General features: G+C 48.2%; 1 protein-coding gene across 4 annotated transcripts in view; it reads left to right on the top strand.

Annotated features, from left to right (window-relative positions):
* Positions 1-24,404, top strand: part of runx1t1 (RUNX1 partner transcriptional co-repressor 1) — a 39,298-nt gene extending 14,894 nt beyond the window's left edge. The window contains exons 2-11 of one of the 4 annotated variants that reach the window (XM_029845133.1): positions 8,064-8,201; positions 9,725-9,966; positions 11,428-11,517; positions 13,897-14,078; positions 15,987-16,249; positions 17,167-17,255; positions 17,467-17,662; positions 17,811-17,879; positions 19,755-19,987; positions 20,477-24,404. In XM_029845133.1, coding sequence (XP_029700993.1) covers positions 8,064-8,201; positions 9,725-9,966; positions 11,428-11,517; positions 13,897-14,078; positions 15,987-16,249; positions 17,167-17,255; positions 17,467-17,662; positions 17,811-17,879; positions 19,755-19,987; positions 20,477-20,800 — 1,826 coding nt within the window. In that variant the 3' untranslated portion in view covers positions 20,801-24,404. Of the gene's footprint in view, positions 1-8,063; positions 8,202-9,724; positions 9,967-11,427; positions 11,518-13,896; positions 14,079-15,986; positions 16,250-17,166; positions 17,265-17,466; positions 17,663-17,810; positions 17,880-19,754; positions 19,988-20,476 lie in introns of all 4 variants that reach the window. The other 3 variants (XM_029845132.1, XM_029845134.1, XM_003977554.3) reach the window with 3 other exon arrangements.

Raw genomic sequence — 24,404 nt, forward strand, 5'->3', positions numbered from 1 at the left:
AGTACCCGTCGCACAGTTGGCACTGTCAGCCACCGTGCTCTCCCCCATGTACCAGGGCGGGGGGGGGGACCTGCTGCCAGCCGCCTGAGCTCACCCACTGACCGGCACACCGTCTGCCTGCAGACCTGCTCATTTCAAAGCTCGTGTGGGTGTTTGATCCATCCCGCACCTCAGAGGACTGTTGTGATGCAGATGCGTCAACTGAAAATAGACTGGGAGGGGGGGGGGGCTGGCACGATGGGTTCACGCCACACCCCCGGCATTCCACCGCACGCCGCTGGATCGTAATTGCGTTCTGTCATCTCTATTGTTCCAGTTGCAGCTTTTGTGTCTCAATTGTATCGTGGCACTATTAAACAGCGCCGTGTCTTAACTGGCTCCCGTCACCACGCTGATCCGTGGGCCTCCGCTGGAGCGCCGCCAGCGCTGGAGCGCCTTCATCTTGTTTCTCTGTTCACAAAACAAGCGCAAACATATGAGGTTGAGCAGCTACTTCACATATAAAGCCTTATTAGCACTCGCGTGTGTGTAATGTATGTGCGGGCGTGTTGTTCAGTGGGCGTGGCCTTACCTTTCACAAACAGGAAGTGTAAACTAAGCACAGATGTCGTGATACGTGCATTAAATTCCAGGCTGGGGGTACTTGGGAATACTGAACGAGGTCCGTTTCCATGTGTGTGTGTGTGTGTGAGTGGCACCATTGTGGAGCATATGTGCATGTGTGTGCACATTTTTCTCCTGCGCCCATGTGTGTACGTAAGGGGGGGGGGGGGGGGGGGTAGTTTGGCCACCCATCTGCAATTGGGCTATTTCGCTACTGTTTCTGCCATCACACACACACAAACACACACACACATACACACACAGATGCAGAGGACTGTGCCAGGCAAGCTGTTCACTAGCTGGCACTGGCAACACTCCAGAGAGAGTGGTGGCATCCATCTGTAGCAATGGAGCACAGTTAGGGGGTGTGTGTGTGTGGGGGGGGGGTTCACATCCTGCAGAAAAATAACGCGTTGTGTTAGCGTTATTGGTGGCAGGAGCGTGCAGGCAGACTTCAGCTGCTGGATGGTGGGAGGCGGACGCCATAAAAGCTGCAACACGTGTCCAAGCGTTCGCGATGTTCTGCTTTCCGCCCTCCTCTCTGCTGGTACGTAGCATAAGATGCTCTCTGAATTATGAAAATTGCTGTGCCATTTTTTTTTTTAACTAACCACTGCTTGTCCCCAATCAGCAATAAGAGAGGATCCAGGTGTCACTGGCTGGGAAGCAGGGAGACGGGATTTTCTTTAAAAAGCATTTCAAGTTGTGCTACAAGTGGAAGCGCTACATTGCATTAGCTTAAGAATGCAAAAGATAATCTATGGAGACATTACTAGTGGTCAAATTTAACCTGATGCATATTTATTTTAACATATTTATCATTATGTTCCATAACATTAGAAAATCGAAACATTTGAATGTGCGCGCGTGCTTGTGTGTGTGTGTGTGTGTGTGTGTGTGAGCTTGACCGTTCTCTCAGCCACTCTTAGCCGTTAGCGGTCGCCGTGGAAGCAGGGAAATGCCCTCATTCGAGGTCACAGCATCCAGCTCCCTGCTCACCAGATGTGACTAAGAACCTTTTTCAAATATATTTTCCCTGCAGGGTGAAGGAGGGGGAAGGACGGCCGGAGAAGAACATTAACAAAAAAAGAGAGTAGTATTATTTTTTTTAAAGAAGGGGGCAGTTTGTGGTAACCCTCCCTCCCCCCTCCCCTCTCTGTTTTGCAAATCTGGTTCTACTCAGTAGATCCCTGGAACACATTTCATAAAATTGCAGACACATTTTTTTTTCAGGCCGGTTTCGGGGACGAGAGTTAACCTGCGCTAATCTGCAACACATGGGAGCCGTCATGTGATATTTTGAAAACAGCGGGCAGAGGCGGGGAGGCTCGCCGAGCGACCTTCCCTCCCGTACCGATACCCTCCGCGGACGTTCCTGCCCTCCGCCTCCCACCCCGGCCGTCCTCCGCCCCTCTGTACGCAACCCCACCGCCAGCCCTTCAGCCACCCTCCCCTCCTCAGCAGACCATAACTGTCATGTAAAACACTGGGCTTTTATTGCCTGTTGAAAATTGATTTTGCTGGTGGAGACAGTTATACAATTCTGTTATGCACACGCAGACGTGCACACGCGCACCAAGACGCATTAGGTCAGAGAACTTTTCCATTTACCTTGAGGAGACATGAGTGGAGGGGGGGTGGTACAAATTGCCACTTCAAGATGTGTGTGTGCATTAGTATGTTTTGTTTGTGAAATTGGGCCCAGGAGCAGCATGTACATACGCACAGACACTTTTATACTTATTGCTGCATAAATCTAAAACGACCCGGCCCGCGGTGAGAGTCACAGAGGCTGTCGGCCGTCGTCACGGCGCAGATCCACAGTCAACAGTTTCCATCCTGCAGTGGATGCGTAGAACCGAGGGAGAATAAAGCTGTGTGGGTGGCAGCAAAAATGTGTTTTTGTTGATTAATTTTTAATGGGTCCCCAGACAGAGTCGCTTGGCTCTGGTTTAGCTCGGTGTCAGAAATCTATAACAAAAAAAAGAGTTTCTCCGGGCTCAGAATCATCTTAAGACCCAATCTTACCAAAGAATACTGTCAATATGTGATACTGAAGATTATGTAAACCTAATTGCTGCTAGCATCTGCTAGCATCCTCGTGGGAACGCTAAGCCGTAAATACAGAGCAGAATAACCGACGATATTAGTTCCCTACCTGTTAAACGTCCTCTACCACTCCCTGGCAAGTCTTTCTTTTGTCCTGGGTTTATTACATCTCTCTGTCTGTCTGTCTGTCTGTCTGTATTTTACGGGATCCTCCAGTGTAGCGGTTGGATTTGAGGCCGAGGGCCCTGGGACCCCGAATCACTGGTTTGTTCCTCCAAACCTCTCCTTTCCCTGCAAAACAGGCTTCACATCAACAGATGGCTAAAGCAGACACCGCTATAAATCTGGACTTCTAAAGTTATGCGGCACATATGTTTTATTGTCCGGTATGAGCGTGCGCGCACGTGGGTGTGCAGTCAGAGGCGTTTTAGCAGGATTTGCGCCTTTCCTTTTTGTGTTTCCGCGTTTGTGTTAGCGCGAGCGTGCGTGCTAATGTTTGTGAGATGGAGCAGATGGCGCTCAGACCTCGTGTGTGTGTGATTGAGAAATCTCCTTATGTCTTTGCTGGCTTGACACAGTGTAAACACACAATGTTGCAGCGAGAGGAAAAACACGAACGTGGGTGACGGACCATCAGCACCAAGCAAATCTGCTTTTAGGGCTTCGGAGTTTTGCACTTTTGCACGATTTTGGTTTATGATATATTTGGTTTAATTTCACTATATTTCCTTTTGGAAGGCTCCTATTGAACTCATTTGAACAATTAAATGTCCCCCTTTAGCAGGTCAATGTGAGATGGTTTTTCAAAATCCAGAAAATGTTTTTAGATATTCTAACTTTCATGTAATTAGTGATCATTTAATTGGCAAAACAAGTCTGGGTGGGATGCACATTGTGGCCAAAGTCGCTGCCACGGCAACGGCCAGCGGTTGTCCAGTTTACAAGAACCAGTGAAGATATTTTTCCCCCTTTAGATGGAAATGATGGAATAAAACTGGGAGAACTGTCGAATAAATGAGGAAAGGACACAGTCCAAAGGGACTCGGCGATGGTGCTGCTGCAACCTGCATCTGCTGCAGGAGCGGAATAAATAATATCTCTCTCAGGTGTGTGTGTGCAAGAGAGAGAGAGGGAGAGAGAGGCAATTTGCACACACACCTTTGCAGCTGTGCGTGCCCCTCTCTGCATATGTATTTCTCTGTTGAGGTACGGTCGTTTAATTCATACATCTTCTTGACAAGCAGGTGGAGTTTGATGGGACATGTTCTGCATGCCTCTCCACCTGCTTGCTGCCCTCATGTGTGTGTGTGTGTGTGGGGGGGGGGGCTGCTGGAGAGGGGGGATGATGGAAAGAGGCGAGGGCTTACCGCACTTGCATACCGATGGACTTCCCCAGTTTTTCCCGGCGTAACCGCTCCTGAATCTCAATCAACCCACCTGTCCCCACTTCATCACCTCCCTCCTCCTCGTTCTCTCCATCTGTATCCACCCCCCCCCCTCCCCCTCCCACCCACCACCCAGAGCAATCACCACGAGCTACTATCGCGCCATCTCTGCATCGCTTCATCTGTTCCCGCCGTCCGTCTCATCACAGGTTATTGCATACTGCTCTCCCGTGTGCACGCCTGTGTGTGGGGTATTGTTTGTGTGTGTGTGTGTGTGTGTGTATGGGGGGGGAATCAGACCCACGAGCGCTGCTCTGCACAAAAATGGGCGCGCATTCTCGCAGGCTCCCTGCAGCTTCTCCACACCTGCAAATCAATGCGAGCGCTGGAGGTAGAAAGTCCAGGTTATATGTTCAGCTGCACCTGCGGGTCAGCCTACGTGCATTTTTTTCCCCCATTTAACTCCACGATGATGATGATGATGATGGTGGTGATGATGGTGATGAAGATATCCATGGCTGACTAATACAGTCTCGCACTCACGCGGGCGTAAATTGTTTTCCTCGCGGCCGCCGCCTCTCGCAAATTCACCCAGCGTGATTGAAATCCATTGTCGTTTTGCAGAGCGGCGTTTGCCCGTGTGAAGTGCTCTCGCGCGGCACATCACCGCCACTGTTATTGCATCGTTTTCCGGGTCTCCAACAGCACGACCGCCGCACTCATGTGCGAGCATGCGAACGCCACCACGTGCGACGGCGGCGGCGCGGGCTTATGAAGTGTGTAATTGAGATCGCTTGACTCGATCTCCCTGTGATAGAGTTCGTCGTCCTTCCAGCGAGCGCCAGTGCGCTGAAACACTGTGCTGCCCCCTGGTTTCCAAGGTGATCTGAACACAATTTGACCCCGTGTGATGACGAAACGTCCGAGGTTTTGATACAACTTTGTGTTTTGGCCTTGAGGTGCGGGTTAGCGAAGTCCTCCTGGTTTCTCGGGGACCGCGTTCTTCGCTGCAACAACTTTGTTTTCGGCGAGTGATGAAACCCGCACGCAAGCTCGGAAAAGGCACGCATCGCAATTCAGCGGGGGGATAAAATCTTGTTTCTTTGAGCCGAAAGGCTAGACGAGAGCGCAGGCACGAGGGGAAAGAGAGGGGGGGAAAGAAAGAGATTTTTGCAAACATCTAGGATCACGTAATCACGGACGATGGAAATGGGTGATGTAAGCCTGAAGACATCCTTTTGACTGTTCGGAATTAGTCCAGGGGTTCGGCCTCCTTTCTAGGATCTGTCTGTAAATCAGAGGGATGGATCGCTCAGAGATTAAAGAGTGGAAAAAAAGACATTTTTGGAGAGCGTGGAGGGTGTCTGATTTCTGGATATATTAAAAGATGAGCCCTGAGCCGACCCAACGCTCATCTTAATGGACTGAGCGTGTTACGTCAACACAACTGGAACCTGGAGGTAAAGTCTCCAAAAGTTAATCAGCAACACATTTTTGTCTGCGCGCTGTCTCCTACACACTGCTGGTCAACTCTGAGAAAGCCTCATTCTAATTCCTAATTCTCCTCGTAACTCACTCTTATATCTTTAATTACCCTCGACACGTTTGCGTTGATAACTGTAACAAAGTGCCAAATACGTTTAATGAGCCATCCTTAGCACCCCGATATTCGCCTCTTCAGATATTTACGCTGAAAGCTTCTTCAAGACGTTTGAGATAAAACCACAGCCTTGACGGGCGTTAATCGGCCTCATCCATCCGTATCCCCGCCGGCAGTTTCGGCACCTCTGTCTGCGAAGAGTGAAAGTGGCCACATCTTCTCTTCTTTATAGCTAATTGCTAGCACTCCGGCAATCGGCCTCATCCTTCGCCATCCATTAACTGCCGGACAACAGCACTTCTGAGAAGTCATAAAGCGACTCCGACAAAATCAAAGCACTCATCACCCCCTTCCCATTACAGCTCGGCGCATCAATACCTGTCCAGGCCGAGGATGCGGGTCACAGCTCTGCCTGCCGGGCGGTAACGGAGCTAATGAATGGACGCTAAATATTTGTGAGGCTCGTCCATTAACATTAAACAGACCCATTAGAGTGGAGACGCCCAACTTTGTTTTAAAGGTTGTTTAAGGCTGAAGTGGCGCTCTTATGAAGTGAATTATGCATGTGCACATATTATCCTACCCCCACCGTTTGGATGTGGCTCCTCTGACCGGCATCTTTGGAAACTGGTGGAGATCAACGGCACGCGCTCACGTCGCGAGCTGTTTTCAGTAATCGCCTCAAAGATGTATTTTTATGTTCCCCAAAGAGGAGGTGAATTACCTTGTTGGGGGTGTATTACTATCGATCCAAGTGGCCCAGCGACTGCGGAGTGAGTGGCGGGGCGCAGGCCTTGTTGGTTAGCATGACGCCATTGATTTTATTCTGCTTATACACTTTTGCGGCGTTCTCAATCAAATGAGAAACAGAGAAGATGGCGCTCATAAATCAGCGGGTGGGAGCGTGTGTGTGTCGTGTCGGGCTTCATCTCTTCGCTCTCCGAAGGGCCGCGGACCCTGATCCTGGTTCAGCTGAGGGCGTTTTAATGACGTCATCCACCCACGTGCACAGGAACCTCAGCTTCCAGCTCTGGCCTGCCACCCTGTAGTTTTGTTGTCTTATTACCTTTGGAAGGGAGTGACCGAGAAATAATTGATGCATTATCGCCGTAAAAAATCATTACGCCTGCCTGAGGTCACCATGACGACTGGGTTAATTATATGCCAATTAGGGCCAAAATATGTCGTTGTGTCTAACAATAGCTCAAGTGAACTGGGGCATAAATTACCAGCCAATCTTTAAAGCCAATATACAGAAGCGCATGAGCTCAGGACAGGATAAGTAGAGCCATGTGTGACACGGTTACTTGTCACTATTTAAGTTGGACTAGTTACACGTGTGTCTTTGTGTCTGCCTGGAAAATGATGAATTACCTCTGGTCTGGCCTTTTTTTAATGTATTTCTTTTACCGATCATATTTTTTGGCAAGCCTACAGTATATGATACTATACGACTGTTTTCGATCTCTCTCTTTTTCTTTTTAGCTGTGGGTTAAAATAAACAGTTGGACTTTGGGGAAATCTGAGCATTAAACCTTTCTCAGAATGCCCAGGTCAGAAGAATCAGAGCGATGGAGGCAGCAGGAATTCAGCTCGTTGAATAGACGATTAAAGGTTGGGACCATCACTCTGCTGTCACCTCGGGTCTTTTTTAAAAACCACAATCCATCGTTAAAATCTGATACGTTAGCTTAAAGATTGATGATTGGCAGTATTAGCGTGTGTTAGCCTCGGTACCATTTCGGTACCCCATTATCCCCCTGCATAATTTATGAAAGTCAAAGATCTCAAACAACTAAAACGACCTCAACTGTTCCATCCAGAAGTTGAGCAACACTGTTTACTCTTTCAGTGACATCTCCATCTTTCATCCGCTCGCCTGCTGAAGCCCAGTTAGCGTGACTAAAATACTTAGTCACAGTGAACCTCGGCAGCAGCCAGCCGGAGAGCTTCTGGGGCCCGAGCCTATGGCTAACAGGCTTAGGCTCTCCTGTCTCTCGCACGCCACTATTTCCCTTTCATCTTGTTTAAACTTCACACTGCGGATCCAAACGGTTGGCACGCCGCAGCGCTAGCGTTTACATAGCCTCGGATACACTCGACCCAACAGGTTTGCCTTCTTCCACCCTCGTTCTTGCAGCCTTCCCCTTGGAGAAGACCCCGTTCTGCTTTCATTCTCATCCATTTTGTCCCTTACTTGCTGCGTACAACAGGTTGCGAAAGGTTTGATTGTAGTTCCCAAAGCACCCAGCATCAGAGTACTGGCGGCTACTGCGAGACAAAGCCACGCACGACGAGCGGCCTCTGATGCGCCTCCCAGGCGCTTTGTTATCACGATAAAGCCTCTCTGCTCATGCATAAACAACGCACAAATGTTGGATGACGATGATTTCTCACCGTCTATTTTTGACTTTGTTTCCCCTCAGATCGCACTGGGAAGCACTCCACCATGCCCGACTCACCTGCGGACGTTAAGACACAGTCCAGGTTAACCCCCCCTACGATGCCACCCCCACCCAGCACGCAAGGAGCGCCCCGCAACAGCTCCTACACCCCCACCACATGTGAGTATAACTGAAGAATTCTTCTCTGCGTTGGGCCATTAACCAGGTATTGTCTCTGTTACTGAATAATAGTTATGACCTTGTGAATAACCTTCTGATTTTTGGGGTTTTTATATAGGATTTTTTGAAAGTTTACCTACCTGAACAGGAGGGGAAAGGTCCCAGAAACATAATTAGCATGTATCTTAATTACATGATGCTAACCGCTACCTGTATTTAGCCTCCTTCATGACTATGCACCCTAAACTGCTGCAATAGTCAGATGTTTCCCAACCTTCTAAAGATGCTAATAGTCCCTATTGTGTTGTTCCAAATGGCGTTTCAATGCTAACGTCTCTGCTTTCCTGAGTTCCTGGAGGTGGCGTTGCAGTTGTTCCTGTGTCGTTAAATGTGAACTACTGTTAAAAAAAAAAGTTAAATCTAGTTATTATGGGTTGTCTGCACAACAAACTGTTGCACTCTATGAGCTAAAGAGGTGGTTTTTCTAAACCTGCCTGCTGAACAAAAATGCGGCCCCGCACACGTTCGCACACGTGAATCGTGACACGGGCTGAGCCTCACGAGTGAACCGCAGTAGCAGAAGTAGTTAACCACTTCCATGAAGAGCACTAGAATGAATTAAATAAATAAAACACGGAGAGCCCTGCGGTTTGGAGTGCCCCGAGCACTCCAGGCTTCATTAATAGCGCTCTGCAACAGGGCCAATATTTTTGTTCTCTTTCGATCACTCACGCTCCCCAGTATTTACTCTCTCCCAAACCGTCGGTCTCCCTCCGTCTGCTGCGAGCGCTTCCACGCCGCAATTAACATCGGGGGGGGGGGGCGAGAGTCGACTCTCTCATTACACATGCCAAAGGTTTTTAACAAAGCCGTATGCTTTGATTGCCGCCCGACGTAATTGTTACCAGATGCAGCACGAGTGTCGCTCCCCTCGCTTTACAGCGGCGGCTCTGGACGGCGGCCAGAGGGGGGGTGCGCGGCCCACCAGTCGGAACTTAATCTCATTAGAGAGAAAGCTTCACCGTCTTGTATCTCTTTGTAGGCGCCCCCCGTCACACGTGGGTGGGGTCAGGTCGTCCCCGCTTGTTTAGATCGTGCGGGAGGAAGGCGAGAGCGAGGTGGGGGAGGAGCGTTGGGTGGGGGTGGGGTGGGGGGGTGGGGGGTGTCCTAATGAGAGGATGCTGCGGAGGATCAAATGGACCCAGACGCTTGGAAGCAAATGTTGAGGGCTGCGTTTGGTTGTATCGCTACATATCGATACGCAGCGTAGGCGAGCGCAGAGACTGTGTCAGGTGGAAAAAGTAGTTCCAAACACCTGAGTGGTCGTACGCGTGTCCCCTTGTTTGAGTTAATAAAGGTCAGAAAATGGTTTTCTGTTGCTGCAGACAAAACCTGATGTTTACTCTGTTTTGACGCCAGTTTGGGATGAACGACCAGTCGCCAAGGACGCGTCGCCTTGATGTAAAGCACATTTTAAGCGGTCGGTTTTGACTATTTAACCAGAAATGTCTTTTTCCTTGCAGTAACCAACGGCAGCAGTCACTCGCCGACGGCCCTCAACGGCGCCCCCTCCCCTCCCAACGGCTACAGCAACGGGCCGAGCTCCTCCTCCTCGTCATCGCTGGCCAACCAGCAGCTGCCGCCGGCCTGCGGCGCCCGGCAGCTCAGCAAGCTCAAGCGCTTCCTGACGACGCTGCAGCAGTTCGGCAACGACATCTCGCCCGAGATCGGCGAGCGCGTCCGCACGCTGGTGCTGGGACTGGTGGTGAGTGTTGGCGAGGTCAGCCGGAGGTCAGGGAGCCCGTCTGAACGCGTGTCTCGCCGGAGGCTCAGGACAGAGTTCATTTCCCTCCTGGAAATGCCCCCCGTTGCCCCTGACAACAACGACAGGCTTTCAAACGTACACAATTAATTTAGAAAACCTTTTTTTAATCTGCTTTTGTCACCGATCGGAACTCACCAGCTCTTAAATAGAAAGAGAGATGTGAAAGACTTCCTCGCTGTGCTAAAAACACGACTCGGCGGCATCTACGCACAGCGACGGTCGCGATGTGCGAAATAAATGAATAGAAGAAAAATCCAAACAAACCCAACCATCAGAGATTTAATAAGACAGATGCTGGCGGAGTTGATATGAAGGATGCATTTATGGAAAAAAAATATCTCATTTGCCACACGTCTGCATGACCTGAGAATATGTGCGTATAACAAGCGGGGGATTAGAGGGGGGGGGTGCCTTTTCTTTAATTAGCCTCTCAGAGCATAGCCTCCTTTTGGCTTGGCTGTGTTTACTTTCTCTTGTCTGCACACCTCTCTTGTGTCATTCCGGCACACCCACCCTCCACTCTCTCTCTCTCTCTCTCTCTCTCTCTCTCTCTCTCTCTCTCTCTCTCTCGCTCGCCATCTCTCCATCCTCGCCTTCCTTGTTGAAAAGAGTGACACCGTTAATTAGCTAGCCGCGCGATGTGGAGAGGGAGAGAGAGGGAGACTCGGGAGGCTTCGGGAGCTGTCAAGAACAGCCCCGACGCAATCTGGGCGAACAGATGTAAGGCTGAATGTAACAAAATTCAGGTCTGGGAAATAACGCGCGAGAGCGTGCGGAGGAATAAATAATCTGCCGGGGTGTTTTTTTATTCCATGTTCTCTGTTGTGTTTGATTTTCTTCTTTCTTGTTTATTTGGCTCGCTGAAGGTCCCCCCGCCCCCCGCGTGAATGCTCCCAACCTCCTTTGTCTTTTGCTCTCGGCGTTTAAAAATAGTGCTTCCTGTAACCTGTCAGGATTTAAAGACCAATCATAGGATGTAAAGAAGATCTGAATATCGCCATCTATTACTGGATCCAGAATGCTTCCCTTCCGTGTTTGTGTTCCCGGACGATCACGGTGATCCAGTGATTGCTCTTGTCCAGCAGGTATTAGCCAGGTGATCTGAGCTGTAAACGTCTCGCCCGTGGGATCATGAAGCAGTTCGGACGCCTTTGGACAATGAGTCACATCCTGTGTTATCATATCGTTCATGTGTTCAGAGGAATCGCCTCTCTCGTGCAGGATCGCTCCCGTTGCCGGGATCTCGCGTTGCTCTTCGTTAATTGGAGATGCGTGTCTTTGCTTCAAAAAGAAAAGAAAACCTGAAGCATTCTCTCTTAGGCCAGGATGTAGCTTAGCTTCCAATAAGTAATATCAGCTAATTCCTTCCACATGCACTCATGTGTTTTCTCTTTGCTCCAGAATTCCACGCTAACCATTGAAGAATTCCACTCCAAGCTGCAAGAAGCCACCAACTTTCCCCTGCGACCTTTTGTCATCCCCTTTCTGAAGGTACACGTTCAAATGCACGCTCATTGCACAAGCCTCGCCTGCCCCACCGACCTAGTCTGGAAGCCATTTAGCCAGATTCGGCCCAGATGTGCACGCTGGGGATCTTTATCTCCCCGTTCCTGCTATCCGTCCATGACATTTTGATTTTCCCTCCTTCCTTCTCTGATCTGCATGATGTGGTCTGATTTCATTTGCACGCTGACATTATTTACACATGTTCCATGTATAGACGTCCAGGGGCATCGTGACAGATATAAAAACGGGCCCGTTCGGGACGCACGTGCTGTTTATTCCGAATACCTGCGGGATTTGGAGGTTCGAGGCCGAGATGTCGCCGCGGTGCCGAGACTCCAACAGCCTCAACACATGTTTCAATTATGAACCTGCCAAAAGAGATCTGTTTTGTTTCCTCGCTTTGTTCCTATTCAGTTCTACAACCATTAATAACGTAGTGCTCCGTTCTTCCACAATCTCTGCCCCCCCCCCCTCTCCCCCCACCGCCCACGCTGTGAGTGACAGGTATGAGCTAAATGTTATTTATGAGCGGCAGAGACAGCTGGTTCTCCCTGAACATGATATCATCTCGCTCCGTGTGCGTTTGCAGATGTGCACATGTGTGAACCGATCTTCACGAGCCTGTAATATCCAGCGCGTCTTGCGGTAAAAAGTGCCGCCGCTCCTGACACAAACGGAGACTTGGCGTCCTCTCCGTCTCCTCCCGCGTCGCCGTCCCTCTGCTTTTAAGCCCCCTCATCCACGTCTGCTTTGACTCACCTTCTTGCGTCTCCTCTCTCCTTCCCTCCCTCCTTCCCCTCTGCTCTCCTTGCCAGATGGTTAGTGTATCACTGGGATGGCTGCGGAATCAAAGCAGCCCCCCCCCCCCCCAGCCCCTCCACCGCTCCTTCCCTGCCTCTCTCCCCAGTCTAATTTTAGTGTCTTCCCACTGCGGGGTCTTTAATGCCAGCTACCATATGGTAGCAGCAGCAGTCGGAGGTGCGCGGGAGGTTTTGCAGCAGCACAGCTGCAACAATGCTTGTCAGGTCTCTGAGTTTTTCATTACGCTAACGTTAGCCCTAGCCGACCCCTCCTCAACTCCGTTCTCCCCTTCTACCCTCTGCAAACCGGTTGGGACTGTTTACTGGAAATACAGAATTCATAAACAACGCAGCATTAGCGACGGAACGGCAGCAGGCTAGCGCTCCGACAATGTCCCTTCGTTTGTGGCTCAGGTTTTTGTCTCGGATGTACTTTTAAGTTGTTCTCGAGCGACGAGAAGCGCGATGGGCCCGAGAATTAACGCAGTGAGCTGAAGAAAGAGTCCCGACAGTGTTCAAATAGTTGAAGCAGGACTAGATAGTAACTCCTCAGAAGGAGACGGTGGGTGAACGCGCAGCATGTTCAAAAAGCATTCAAAAGCGGTTGGACGCTGTGACAGGGGCTTTATTTTTGCACTAAATCATCCCGCCTGGATTTGGGCTCTGGCTGCCGCGGAGCACTTGGAATTTTCCTTTCATGCAAGTGCAGATGTGGGTTAGCATAACCGAACAGGAGCAAAGCGCCGCGTTTTATCATCTGAAGAGCGATCCGCTCTCTCCTGCGCTCTGCCTTTCTTGACTCCGACCTTGTTTGTTGATGTATCCGATGTCTCCTGGCCGTTAGGACAAAGTCTAATTAATGGAATATGAGTTCGCCAGGGTCAGAGCGATCTATTTAACGCCTCTTTTTGTTTCCAGAATGTAATTATGATCATAAACTATTAATGGACCATTAACTCAGACAGGTAGGCCGGGGCCTGCGCTTGACATTTCTTTCGGTCCAGGCAATTATCGCAGACGCAAGACAGAGTTTCCTGTACCGAACGAGCCGAAAACAACAGTGAGGGAACTAATCAAAGCTTTCCTAGATGGCGAAACTTGAAGGTGACGAAGCGAGAGATTGCGTGTCGGGACAGAACAAACATTAACAGACCTTAAACCCCAGCTTCCAAAGGCTGATGCCCGCCTGATGCAACGCTTTCATCTTCTTGCGTGGGAATAGAGCCCATCAGATGTCTTTGAAGCCGTACCTGTGTGACCCTGTTAGCCGACACAAAAAGCGCTGCGCCGGGGAGAGCAGAGCGGAGCTGATGCAGTGGGTGTTGATGCGCCGCAGGTCATGAGACGTGACGCTCGTCCAGCGGGATAACGAGCAAACGGCAGCTTGGATAACATGGGGGGGAAAGGAAAAGGCGTGATTTTGAAATGAAAGTGGATCCAACGCCATTTCTGGGTTTTGATTTTGGTCCCTCTGAGGTTTTTCTTTGCTTGGATTTTTTTAATCTCTTTTTCTCGCTTATGTTCTTCGGATTCACTCAACAACGATCGGTCTTGTTTCTCGCAGGCCAACCTGCCGCTCCTTCAGAGGGAGCTGCTCCACTGTGCCAGGTTGGCCAAGCAGAACCCGGCTCAGTACCTGGCCCAGCACGAGCAGCTGCTGCTGGACACTAGCACCACCTCCCCGGTCGACTCCTCTGAACTCCTGCTGGATGTCAACGAGAATGGAAAGAGGAGGACGCCCGATAGGTGGGTGGAATAAAATCTCAGATGGTTGAAGCTAATACCAGGACACCCTGATGGACTCCAGCGTCCAGGCTCTGGTTCCTAATGTGCCAGATCCAAACAGTGTTGCACACAAAATCCCAAGTTTGAGTGGATGATAAAGATATCACCATGATTCTTTAGTTATCAGCCAAAGTCCTGTCAGCTTTTTTGTAAATGGCATCAGCTGAGCCTCTGAAGGTGGACCCATCAATTATCCCTCTTTTACGGGGCTTTTCCAAACAGTGTGTGTGCAACGTTCCGGCCCAGTTCCCAGACCAGTGACGCGTGGAGCCGTATATCTTAAGATGATGCTCCAATGGAATAACCACATTTATCTCGAGATCTTTTTTTTGTCTGCGTGTGTACAAATTTTAACTCTCAGAATCAAAGTTGTGCACGTGCTATTTAAACAGGGTGCATGGGGTCGTTTGAAATAAATCCCCTGCTGCAGGCAGAGGAGAGGAAAATATACTTTTTATATTTGCTTCGGGGGGGGAGAGAAAACGCCAGATGTGATATGAATTATTTTCTGGTGGAATAAGCAGACGTCTTCTGTAATTCCTGCATATTTGTAGGTTCTGTGGTTGCAAAGGGCAGAGAGCTTAAGGGAAAAGGTGTGCATGTGTGTGTGCAGGACAGAAACCATATAGGGGAAGCAAAGGTGCTGTAAGAAGGTATCTGTGTTGGAGTCTGAGGATCTCTGGGAGTCTCAGGGTCTGAATGTGCACATGTCCACGTGTGTGCCAAGGGAGATGGGCTGAAAACGCATACAGATGAGTCTCCAGTTCCAGCAGAGCCAGCTAAGCACCTCTGGATTCTGCTTAGCTTTGCTCTGTACGGCTGCTTGTGAGGCCTCTCTGTTAGATTATTGGAATTTGAACGGGAATCCTTAATTAGAGATAAAGTTTTACCATCAATAGGCCCTCGTTAATGCCAATATTTGCAGAAAGAACTATAATGTTGTTGGATGAATAATACATAAATAAACTGATTGTAAATTATCTGAAGAATGAGTTTCTTTTTTAAAAATAAATAAATTGCTGACTCGTGTACTTCAGCAATTTGTACAATTCCACTAATGTTATTCAAGGTCATTAAACATCCACTATTGTTCTGAGATTCTGTATTAAAGAGAAAAAAATAGTATACCAACACTCATCAATTCAGATTTATTCATACAAATTAGCACCACAGCAGCTGTTTTGCAACAGCTCCTATAGAAGCTTTTAGATGTTTGATGTTTAGAAATGAAAATGGCTTCAACTGGAGTAATTATGGGTGTTTGTGACAATTCACATTATTAGAGGCTATATTTTATCATTTCAACCCTTTTGCACCAGTTTAAAAAATGTTTTTGTGCTAAAAGACTCAAATTTTACAAGTGTTGCGCAACCTCGCTCCTGAGTTTTTTGGGAACATTTCTGAAAACCTTGCAGTCTTCATGTCCCCAGTTTCTGCACATGTAAACATTGTTGCAGAGTAGCTGGTGCAGTTGGGGGGAGGGTTGAGATGGATGGATGGTGGGAGGGAGGCAGCAAGAGACGGACGGATGGAGGGAAAGAGCATATGGAGAGCTTTGGATGAGCATTAGGAGCCCATAAAAACAGCTCATTAAGAAGTTCAATCTGTTCATCGGAGAGAGGGATGAGCAAGGGAGAGGAGGGCGAGAGAAAGGAAAGTGAAGGAGTGTGGCAAGAGGGAGAGAAAGAGTGGGAGGATGGAACTGCAACACACACATGCAACGCACCTGGACACATTAATCTTTAGAAGCAGGGTAGCAAAGATCCACCTGATCCCCTGAAAGCTATGTGGACATGAATGTGTGTGTGTGTCTATCCTTAAAATTTCTTTCTCTGCAGTCCTTCAGTCCATCTGTCTGTGTGTCTCCAGAACCAAAGAGAATGGCTTTGAGCGAGATGGAAGCCTGCACCCAGATGTCCACCCCAGTAAACGGCCCTGCACCATAAGCCCCGCACAGCGTTTCAGCCCATCAAACGGACTCTCCTACCAGCCCAACGGCCTGCCCCACCCCGGTCCGCTCCCCCCACAACACTACCGGCTGGACGACATGGCCATCGCACACCACTACAGAGACTCCTACAGGCACCCCGCCTCCAATCACCGGGAGATCAGAGAGAGAGCCAGGCCCATAGGTGAGAGCGCGAGGGCGACCCCCGCCAGCAGGGGGCAACGCACTCATCCAACATAAAAAATAAACGGGCAACAACCTGGGGTACACCAGGAGTATTCGGTTTGGTCCTAGCAGAATGTGATCTGTGGCTGGTTTCATGTTGACACAGCTAGAAAAATCTGATCACCAGGAGTCAGCAGATGATTGTAAAATTCCGACCTGACGGGCCGGTTTTACGTCGTAAACATTTATCGGATTTCTTTCAGACTTTCTTTCAGACACTCAAACTGCCGAAATTGTCTTATCGAACCTGACAGGGCCCATTAGCATTAGCTGCCCTAATGCTAATAGCTCTGCAAACTCAGCTCCATGTTGAGACTTCAGCACTAAACAACAATGTGCATACAGTACACGCAGTGGTATAGGCATGGCGTTGCTATGGCAAAGAAAGTACTTTACGGGACAGTCGAGATGACTGTGAAACCTTTTATCAGCCCTTAATATGCTGTCTCACTTAGGCACACGAGGTTTATTATAATTACATTCATCACGCTGCCTCGACTTAACAGCAGGTTGATGTAATGTTCTGTGAAGCCTACAAGCGCACAACACGAGCGCGGTTAGACGCCGCGGCTGCGCGCATTTGTCATTTTCCTTTATAGACGGAGCCTTGATGAAGCTGTAAGGACGAGGCGCTCTCAGGTATAAAAATAGGAGAGACATTTACCATGTCTGGCCCCTGTGATGGATGTTCACCCGACTGGAAGCTGTCATTTGAGTCCTGCGGGGCGGAAGTGGGAGAAACGGAGGCGTGGGGAGGAGGAATAAAAGGGATGAAGAGCGCCCCGACAAGGGATTAAATAAAGCGTATATCACGTAGGGAGAGCGAGGACGTCCACCTCATGTGCCACACTGACGCGCCCTTTGTCTTTGTTGCAGGGATGCATTCAGGGACCAGGCAGGAAGAGGTGATCGACCACAGGCTGACGGACAGAGAGTGGGCTGAGGAGTGGAAGCACCTTGACCATGTAAGAAAAGTAATAACATTTTTATTACTATACGCACTGTTTGTCTTTGTTACGACCAGAAAAGCCCGTGTGTGTACTTTAATGACTCATTTTGGATTACGTTTGCACATCCAGACCTGCGCTTACCCTTAATACCACCATTACGTAAAGTAAACGCGTTAAGTTGTTCGTTGAACGTGTCCACTCCCTTTTCAACCTCCACCCCCCCCAGCTGCTGAACTGCATCATGGACATGGTGGAGAAGACGCGGCGCTCGCTGACGGTGCTGCGGCGCTGCCAGGAGGCCGACCGCGAGGAGCTCAACTACTGGATCCGGCGGTACAGCGACGCCGAGGAGCTGAAGAAAGGCGCCGCCAGCGGGCAGTCGAGGCAGCAGAGCCCGGCGGTGCAAGAAAACTCAGCATCAGGTCGGACATCGCGCCGCTACGAGGCTAACGCCGTTTTTTATCATTTCTTTTACTTAAATGAGTATTTGAGGGCCCTTATTTGAATCCCAGGGCTCTTTACAGTTACTCGTCGTGCACGTGATCATCTTTGGGTGTTTTTTGTCCTCAGAAATTCACCGGGAGATGCTGCCCCGGCCTGTTTCTGGATATGTTCCTGAAGAAATCTGGAAGAAAGCTGGTGAGCCCGCGGTCATCCCGTACACACCAACATACGTGTTCTTCTGTCTTTGTGAGGACCATTGTGGACAAACTCCTCCAGTATGTCCCCCTAACCCCAACCCTAACCCTGCCGGCCCAGATGCAGCCCCCAAAATCATCCACTTTAAAATAGACAATAAACTGCTACAATGTTGCTTTTGTTTAACTGCTGCCTGAAAGGTTCGAGTCCAAGGTAAAATAACAAAATAGGTCCAGAAGAAGAAATAAATGACTTCATTAGTTATTAATCCATGTTTGTAGTCCTATGAAAGGGGAGAAGATTCTAATGACGCCAAACATGGACTACAGTATCTAGCAGTAACCCCCCCCCCCCCCCCCCCCCAGTCTGATTCACAGTAAATCTGCAGCAGCCCAACAGCGAATGGATTCTGCCAAATTTAAAACCCAGCAGACGCTATTTAATATATACTATATACAAATTGAATATAGGATCTATTCCACTGAAATCTGCCTGACCTAAAGTTATTTCCAAACGGGAAAACTGAAGGAATTTTCTGAGGAGGGTTCGGCGCTCAAGGAATCCGCTTTGCATTCGCCGACAGCGCTACAGTACATCTGCCTTTAAAACCCCCTCGCTGAAAAGAAATTGTCCCCTTGATTGACCGAGCGTGATGTGTGAGAACAAGTAATATGCATTTAAATTGAATTGTGCATCGCCGTCGGGACTCTGCCCGCTCTCCTCTTCTCCACCTCTCCTCGCCATTTTTTTTTTGATCGATCTTCTATCCGAGGCATTCGGCGCGTAATCACAATTCCACGCGTGGCGCGTACATCACGCCGCGACGGAGCAATTTCCATAACTTCAGACGGCGCAGTATGTTAAAGGCAAAACCACCCCGGTTTAAAATATTTAGCTCAGTCGCCACGGAGGGAGACGTCTGTGTCTTTGCAAACAGGCGCGTTCCGACGGATGTTGAAAACACGCTCACACGCGCGGCGCAACAAAGGGAAATGAAGTCAAGTGAATTTGTCGGACTAAATCTCTTTTTGTCGTCTTTGTGCGAGATAAACGGCGCCCGCTGATTTCCATCCCCGCAGTATTTTCCCGCCGTTCTCTTCATTTGAGGCGAATCTACGCCGGTTGACGAGAGGCTCATTTAAATATGACCCGGCGAGGATTGCAAAACACTTCTTTTTTTAAATTATTATTATTTTAACTCACGACGGAGTGCGGCAGCGATTGCCTCGGAAATGTGCAAATGTTTACAGTTGGCGATAAATATTCAAGCACCTTGCGCGGCGCCCTACTGGTCCCCCCCCCCTCGTTGCACGGGCCTCTGGGATCACAATGGAAATGCATAATTTAAATATAAATTGCCTGATTTACATACACAATTAGCGGTGTTACAGGCTGGATGGCAGCAAACAAAAGGGCCTCCTTTTACTTTGACGTTTGTTTGGAGCTCTAGCACTTAACACCCGTGAGGTAAGCTTATTCATCGGCGGCGTGTAGGGGATCGTAGCAGCTAAAGTCTAACATCTGAGGCCGTTTGTATTGTTTTCAGGAGTACAACACATATCTTAAATCTGATTTTTGGCAGTTTGCCTTAATCGCCACGCTACGTTGCCACTCTGCTTCTCTGTTGAGTCTCATTTGTCATTTGGAGCCTTAATTTTGTGTTGAACTCTCATTACCTTGTCAGGGTCTGTTTAATCACCAAGAAAAGCAGTGAAATATCCTCACACTTTGCATTTTGTAGTTTTTAAGGCCTCTACGCATGTTTATCTGAACATGAACGTGAATCTGCAGCCCTCGACCCACGTTGACCTGTAGCAGGACTCAGTGAACTTGAAGTTGTGATGACAGGGTGACACGTTGCACGTTATATTGCAGGTGCGGCAGGCTTGACTTCCTCTGTCTCCACACTCTTTCCAGAAGAGGCCGTGAATGAGGTCAAGCGACAGGCCATGTCGGAGCTTCAGAAGGCCGTGTCGGAGGCCGAGCGGAAGGCCCACGAAATGATCAGCAGCGAGCGGGCCAAGATGGAGCGCACCGTCGCCGAGGCGAAGCGGCAGGCGGCCGAGGACGCCCTCATCATCATCAACCAGCAGGAAGATTCCAGCGAGGTAAGAAAACCTGGAGGGTTTTGGAGTCGCTGAAACTTCACGCAGCTAATGCGCCTCATCTGAGGAATGCACGCCGTGACTGCGACTTTGTGGTTAAATTAACGGGAAGGAAAATCAATATTTGAAAGTTTATTTTGTCTCCTTTTCTGTGAAAGACGCTAAGATGCACAACATCTATTCAACATCCCATATGTAATGGGTACCTTTGGTGTTTAAAAATGTTGTTTTTTTCTTTTAATTACAAGCTAGTGGGTAAAAATCAAAGCTAATAGCCAGTCAAGTGTTCAAAGAGCTACCCGTGATTTGTTGTTAGATTTCCAACAGAATATCTGGCATTTTAGAAGAGTGTTTTCAATTCAGCTGAGACCAAACAGATTGAAGCCACTTTATGCTAATTTCTGTCAGAGCACAGAAAGATTTAGGTCTTTTTTTTTTAACCATTGACATTAAAAGAATCCGTCTTGATGCATTAATGTGTTGGTCCCTCAGAGCTGCTGGAACTGCGGCCGCAAAGCCAGTGAGACGTGCAGCGGCTGCAACACGGCGCGCTACTGCGGCTCCTTCTGCCAGCACAAGGACTGGGAGAAGCACCATCACGTCTGTGGTCAGACGCTGCAGGCCCAGCAGCAGCAGCAGGCCGGCCAGCAGCAGGGAAGCGTCCCAGGGTCTGAGATCCCCGCTCCCATCAGCTCCTCCGCCTGTACCCCGAGCAGTGGCACCGGAAGCCCGGCCGCCACCCCGCCCGCCGCCACCCCCCGCTCCTCCACCCCCAGCACCCCGTCCTCCGCTGCCCTGGATGGCACACCGCACTAATGCACTCACGCCGCAGACAGCGGCTAACCCGGCCGCCCCCTGAGCAGCATGACTGTCTACATTGCCTTGCAAATATGCTAAGCTAACATGGCTAATTGAAAGAGATGGCGACGCTCTTGCCTATTTTGCAGCGCAGTCATAGGAGGAAGAGGAGGAGGAGGTCCATAATCAGGTCATATTGACTTGTCATGACTTTAAACACAAAGATATTCTTTGTTTGGAATGAATGAATATAAATATTGTTCATTGTTACACTTGCTATTCTCGTTGTCTGTCGTCGTGCCTGTTGTTAACGTTGTCGTCATCTTATCTTATATTATTTCCCCTGTAAATATTAAGAGACTGAGCAGAGATAGCTGTGAAGCCGAGACGAGTATATCTGTCCTCTCCGAGTTCCAATGGTTTTGATTTCCGCCCCCAACACTTTTTACGTTCCTGTGCATTTGGAAACAAACGGCCGACGTCATTTTACCAAACTGCGTATCACGGAATCCCATCCAGTGAGCAGCAAGACGCCATCAATACTCTTTGTAAAGAGATTAAATTTAAATACCCTGAACGAAACAAGTCCGCCGCCTGGAGGGAGGAGAGAGCGGACCGAGTCTCTGGCCCACAGACCGCCATAAAACGGGCAGATGTGCAGCAGATTGTACGCAGAGCCAGCTGTTCAACCAATGCTATTTCCCTCTCACTAGTAATAATATCCAGGTCAGTGGGCCGGGAAATACAAATCCGTCTCCCCGAAGGACGCGAAAGAAAGAATTCTTGGACGTGATACAAGAAGTTTACCCACTGCACACGCGGAGGACGCACCCACGACAGTTTGCACACGCGCGATTGGCGGATCTACCAAAGCGCTCAAACAGGAAGTGAGATCACCATCGGCGAGGCTGTCAGATCGGGCAGAAAAAGTTCGGTCCTCTCTGAAGACGTTTTCGTTTTTTTCCATGTTCTTTTTCTGTGGATGTCATGGTGTTTAAGACTTCTGTCCCGTGGTTCCACCGATGGTTATTTATTGTATTCGTGTTGGACGGTTGTGACGATGCATCGTACGTCGAACTGGCCACAACTCCTGAGTCCTTCATAACGCTCTCTCCCTAGCTGGTGCAAAAAGAGTTAAAAAAAAAAGAAATGTTCCCTTTTTTCAAGCTGCTTTTCTATATTCTGTGTAAGTGGTAGAGCCATCGTAGTCCTCTAGGTTTTACTTTCCTTTGTTCTCAAAAAAGATACAAGCTATATCTCAGAGCTGCTACTTGAGTCCGACCCACATCTTTTCTGAGAACTAGCATGATGCGCGGAATGCTAATCTAAATGTTTTGTACAAGTGACATACGTACATAAATGTATTTGCACTGTCGCAGAGGTTCATTCGGCAGGTTTCTTTGCCACATCCTGGTGTTGTCATGGAATCATATTTCATCGGCCTTTTTGGACATGGTGACCAGGTTAATTGGGTTTTATGGTCATGGGATGTAGACGGATTGTAGAAAGATATAAAATCACCATTTTTTTTAGTTTCTCTTCTTTTCAACTCACTAACAAAAGTGGCCATAACTGTTCTGTTTTTTTTGGTCATATTTCCGGACAGTGCATGCACATTCCTGAACGTTTGTTAGATATTTGGGTTTTTTTTTTAGAAAACAAGGTAAAAAAAAAAAAAAGTAGAAAAAAAAAATCAAAACTACTAAAACACGCAAAAATATTTTAACAGACTAACTTTCCAAATACAGAGGTGTAGACTCCGATTGACAGCTTTAACACTGCAAAACACCAGGTATCACAGTATTAACGCAAGAGATAAAAAAGAAAAAAAAAATACACACCAAAACAGCCAAAGACTGACACCAAGGACCAAAATCCAGATTTAAACAATTTCTTTCTTTTTCTTAAAAAGAGGTTTGTTCTCGCAGAGTATTCGGTTGTAGCGTAGATCATATTTCTGCAGGTTTTGTTGACATAGAACAAAGAAATATCCAAGTGTTTTGTTTGGGGGCGATCGTCTGGCATCGTGAAATGAGAAAGCGTGAATTCAAATGCGTTACATTTAAACCGGAGCAATAATAGCCAGTGTGACGCCAACGCTGTGACCACTTTCTTGAGAAATTTGTTTTTGAAAAATCCTTCCACTTTTTCTCATTGCACGATTTCCAGATTAAGCACCACTTTAGCTTTAATTAAGCCGTCGTACAGGTGGAACACCACCCTCAACTTTATTTTTTTTTTATTTTTTTTTTTCCTCCATCGGGGTAGATGCTACTTCAGAAGGAAATCAAACAAACCTCTCATTCTCAGCTCGAGAGCACTTACCCTGATGCACGCTAAAGGCTCTGCAAACACCTCGGTGCTACACAGGCGCGTGTTACAAATTCTGACCTCAAGGAACAAGTGGAAGCCCAGGATGGAATGGGCCGTTTGTTCCCTCTGTACTTTCTAACCCCCTGTTCCTTTTCTCGTTTAAACGAAACAACACACCTTCATTCTTGACTCTGAAGGGTTAAGCCGTCCAAAATCAAGGTGTCCGACACCCTACTAGCGACTTTTCCCGAAGCTGTGAAAAGACAGCCAGGCTGTTTTAACATTAGCGTGTTTGGAGGTTTTACAGGAAAGAAATGTGCAGGAACGTCAACGCTCATTGGCTGATTTCATTTCTTCCCTCTTTGATGTTTTATCGGCCACATCTTCTTCTGTGGCAAACAAGTCTCACTCTACCTCTAACAGCATGCTAAGAGCATCAGTCGCGGCGCTGATACTGGTGTAGTCTAAACCAAATGGGCACTAGAGAACAGGAAAAATTAATAATAAATAAATAAAAATCCAAAGTCGAAGCTCATACAGCTGTAAAACCATATCACTACTTGGTAACAATGCAGACCTCATACACAATTGAAACATGAACGAACAGCAATGAGAAAAAAAAGAGAAAAGTTTAGTTCTTTTATGCCTCTGTCGCTTCTAGACTTCAGCAAGAGTTTCAATCCTTTCAAGAGATTTTTTAGGGGGGGAAAAAAATGCCGTCGCTGGGTATACGAGCTAAAGGTCACAGGCGAGAAGTGTTCCTTTCCCTCTCTCTCTTCTCTCCTTTCTCCCCTCCGGCCTTCTAACTCCTCTCTGTAGCGGAGACCCGCTAACAAGTGTCCACCTCACCGAGGTCCCCTGTATGTGAGAAAGGGGAATATACAAGATATATGTTTTATTTCCAAGATTAAGGCAAGATTATGACTTTAGGCATGCCCTTTTCGGTTCTGCGTCCTCTAAAATTGAATTGTGATAGAAAGAAAAAAAAAGAGCTCAAATGATTTTTGAAGTTGTTGTGCAATACTTAACGGAGACATGAAAACCACAGGTTAGTGGTAGGCTGACGCCAGGGGGTCTTTTCATCGCCTGGGGTCAGTGTCCTCTAGAGAGCTTTCCAGTCTACTATGTCAGAACTGTGGTTTCTTGTTGCTTTTTCCCCCTTTTTGTTTCTTTTTCAATTTGTTTTTGGATTTTATTTTTTTGGGTTTTTTGGGCTGTAAACTTTGATCTGTCTGTGAAACTTTGCAGTATAATTCTGGTATTGTTGTTCTCTTAACGGTGTAATAAATATGTTAATACCTTCCTCTGA

The sequence above is a fragment of the Takifugu rubripes genome, chromosome 12, assembly GCF_901000725.2.
Source record: "Takifugu rubripes chromosome 12, fTakRub1.2, whole genome shotgun sequence".
NCBI lineage: Eukaryota > Metazoa > Chordata > Actinopteri > Tetraodontiformes > Tetraodontidae > Takifugu > Takifugu rubripes.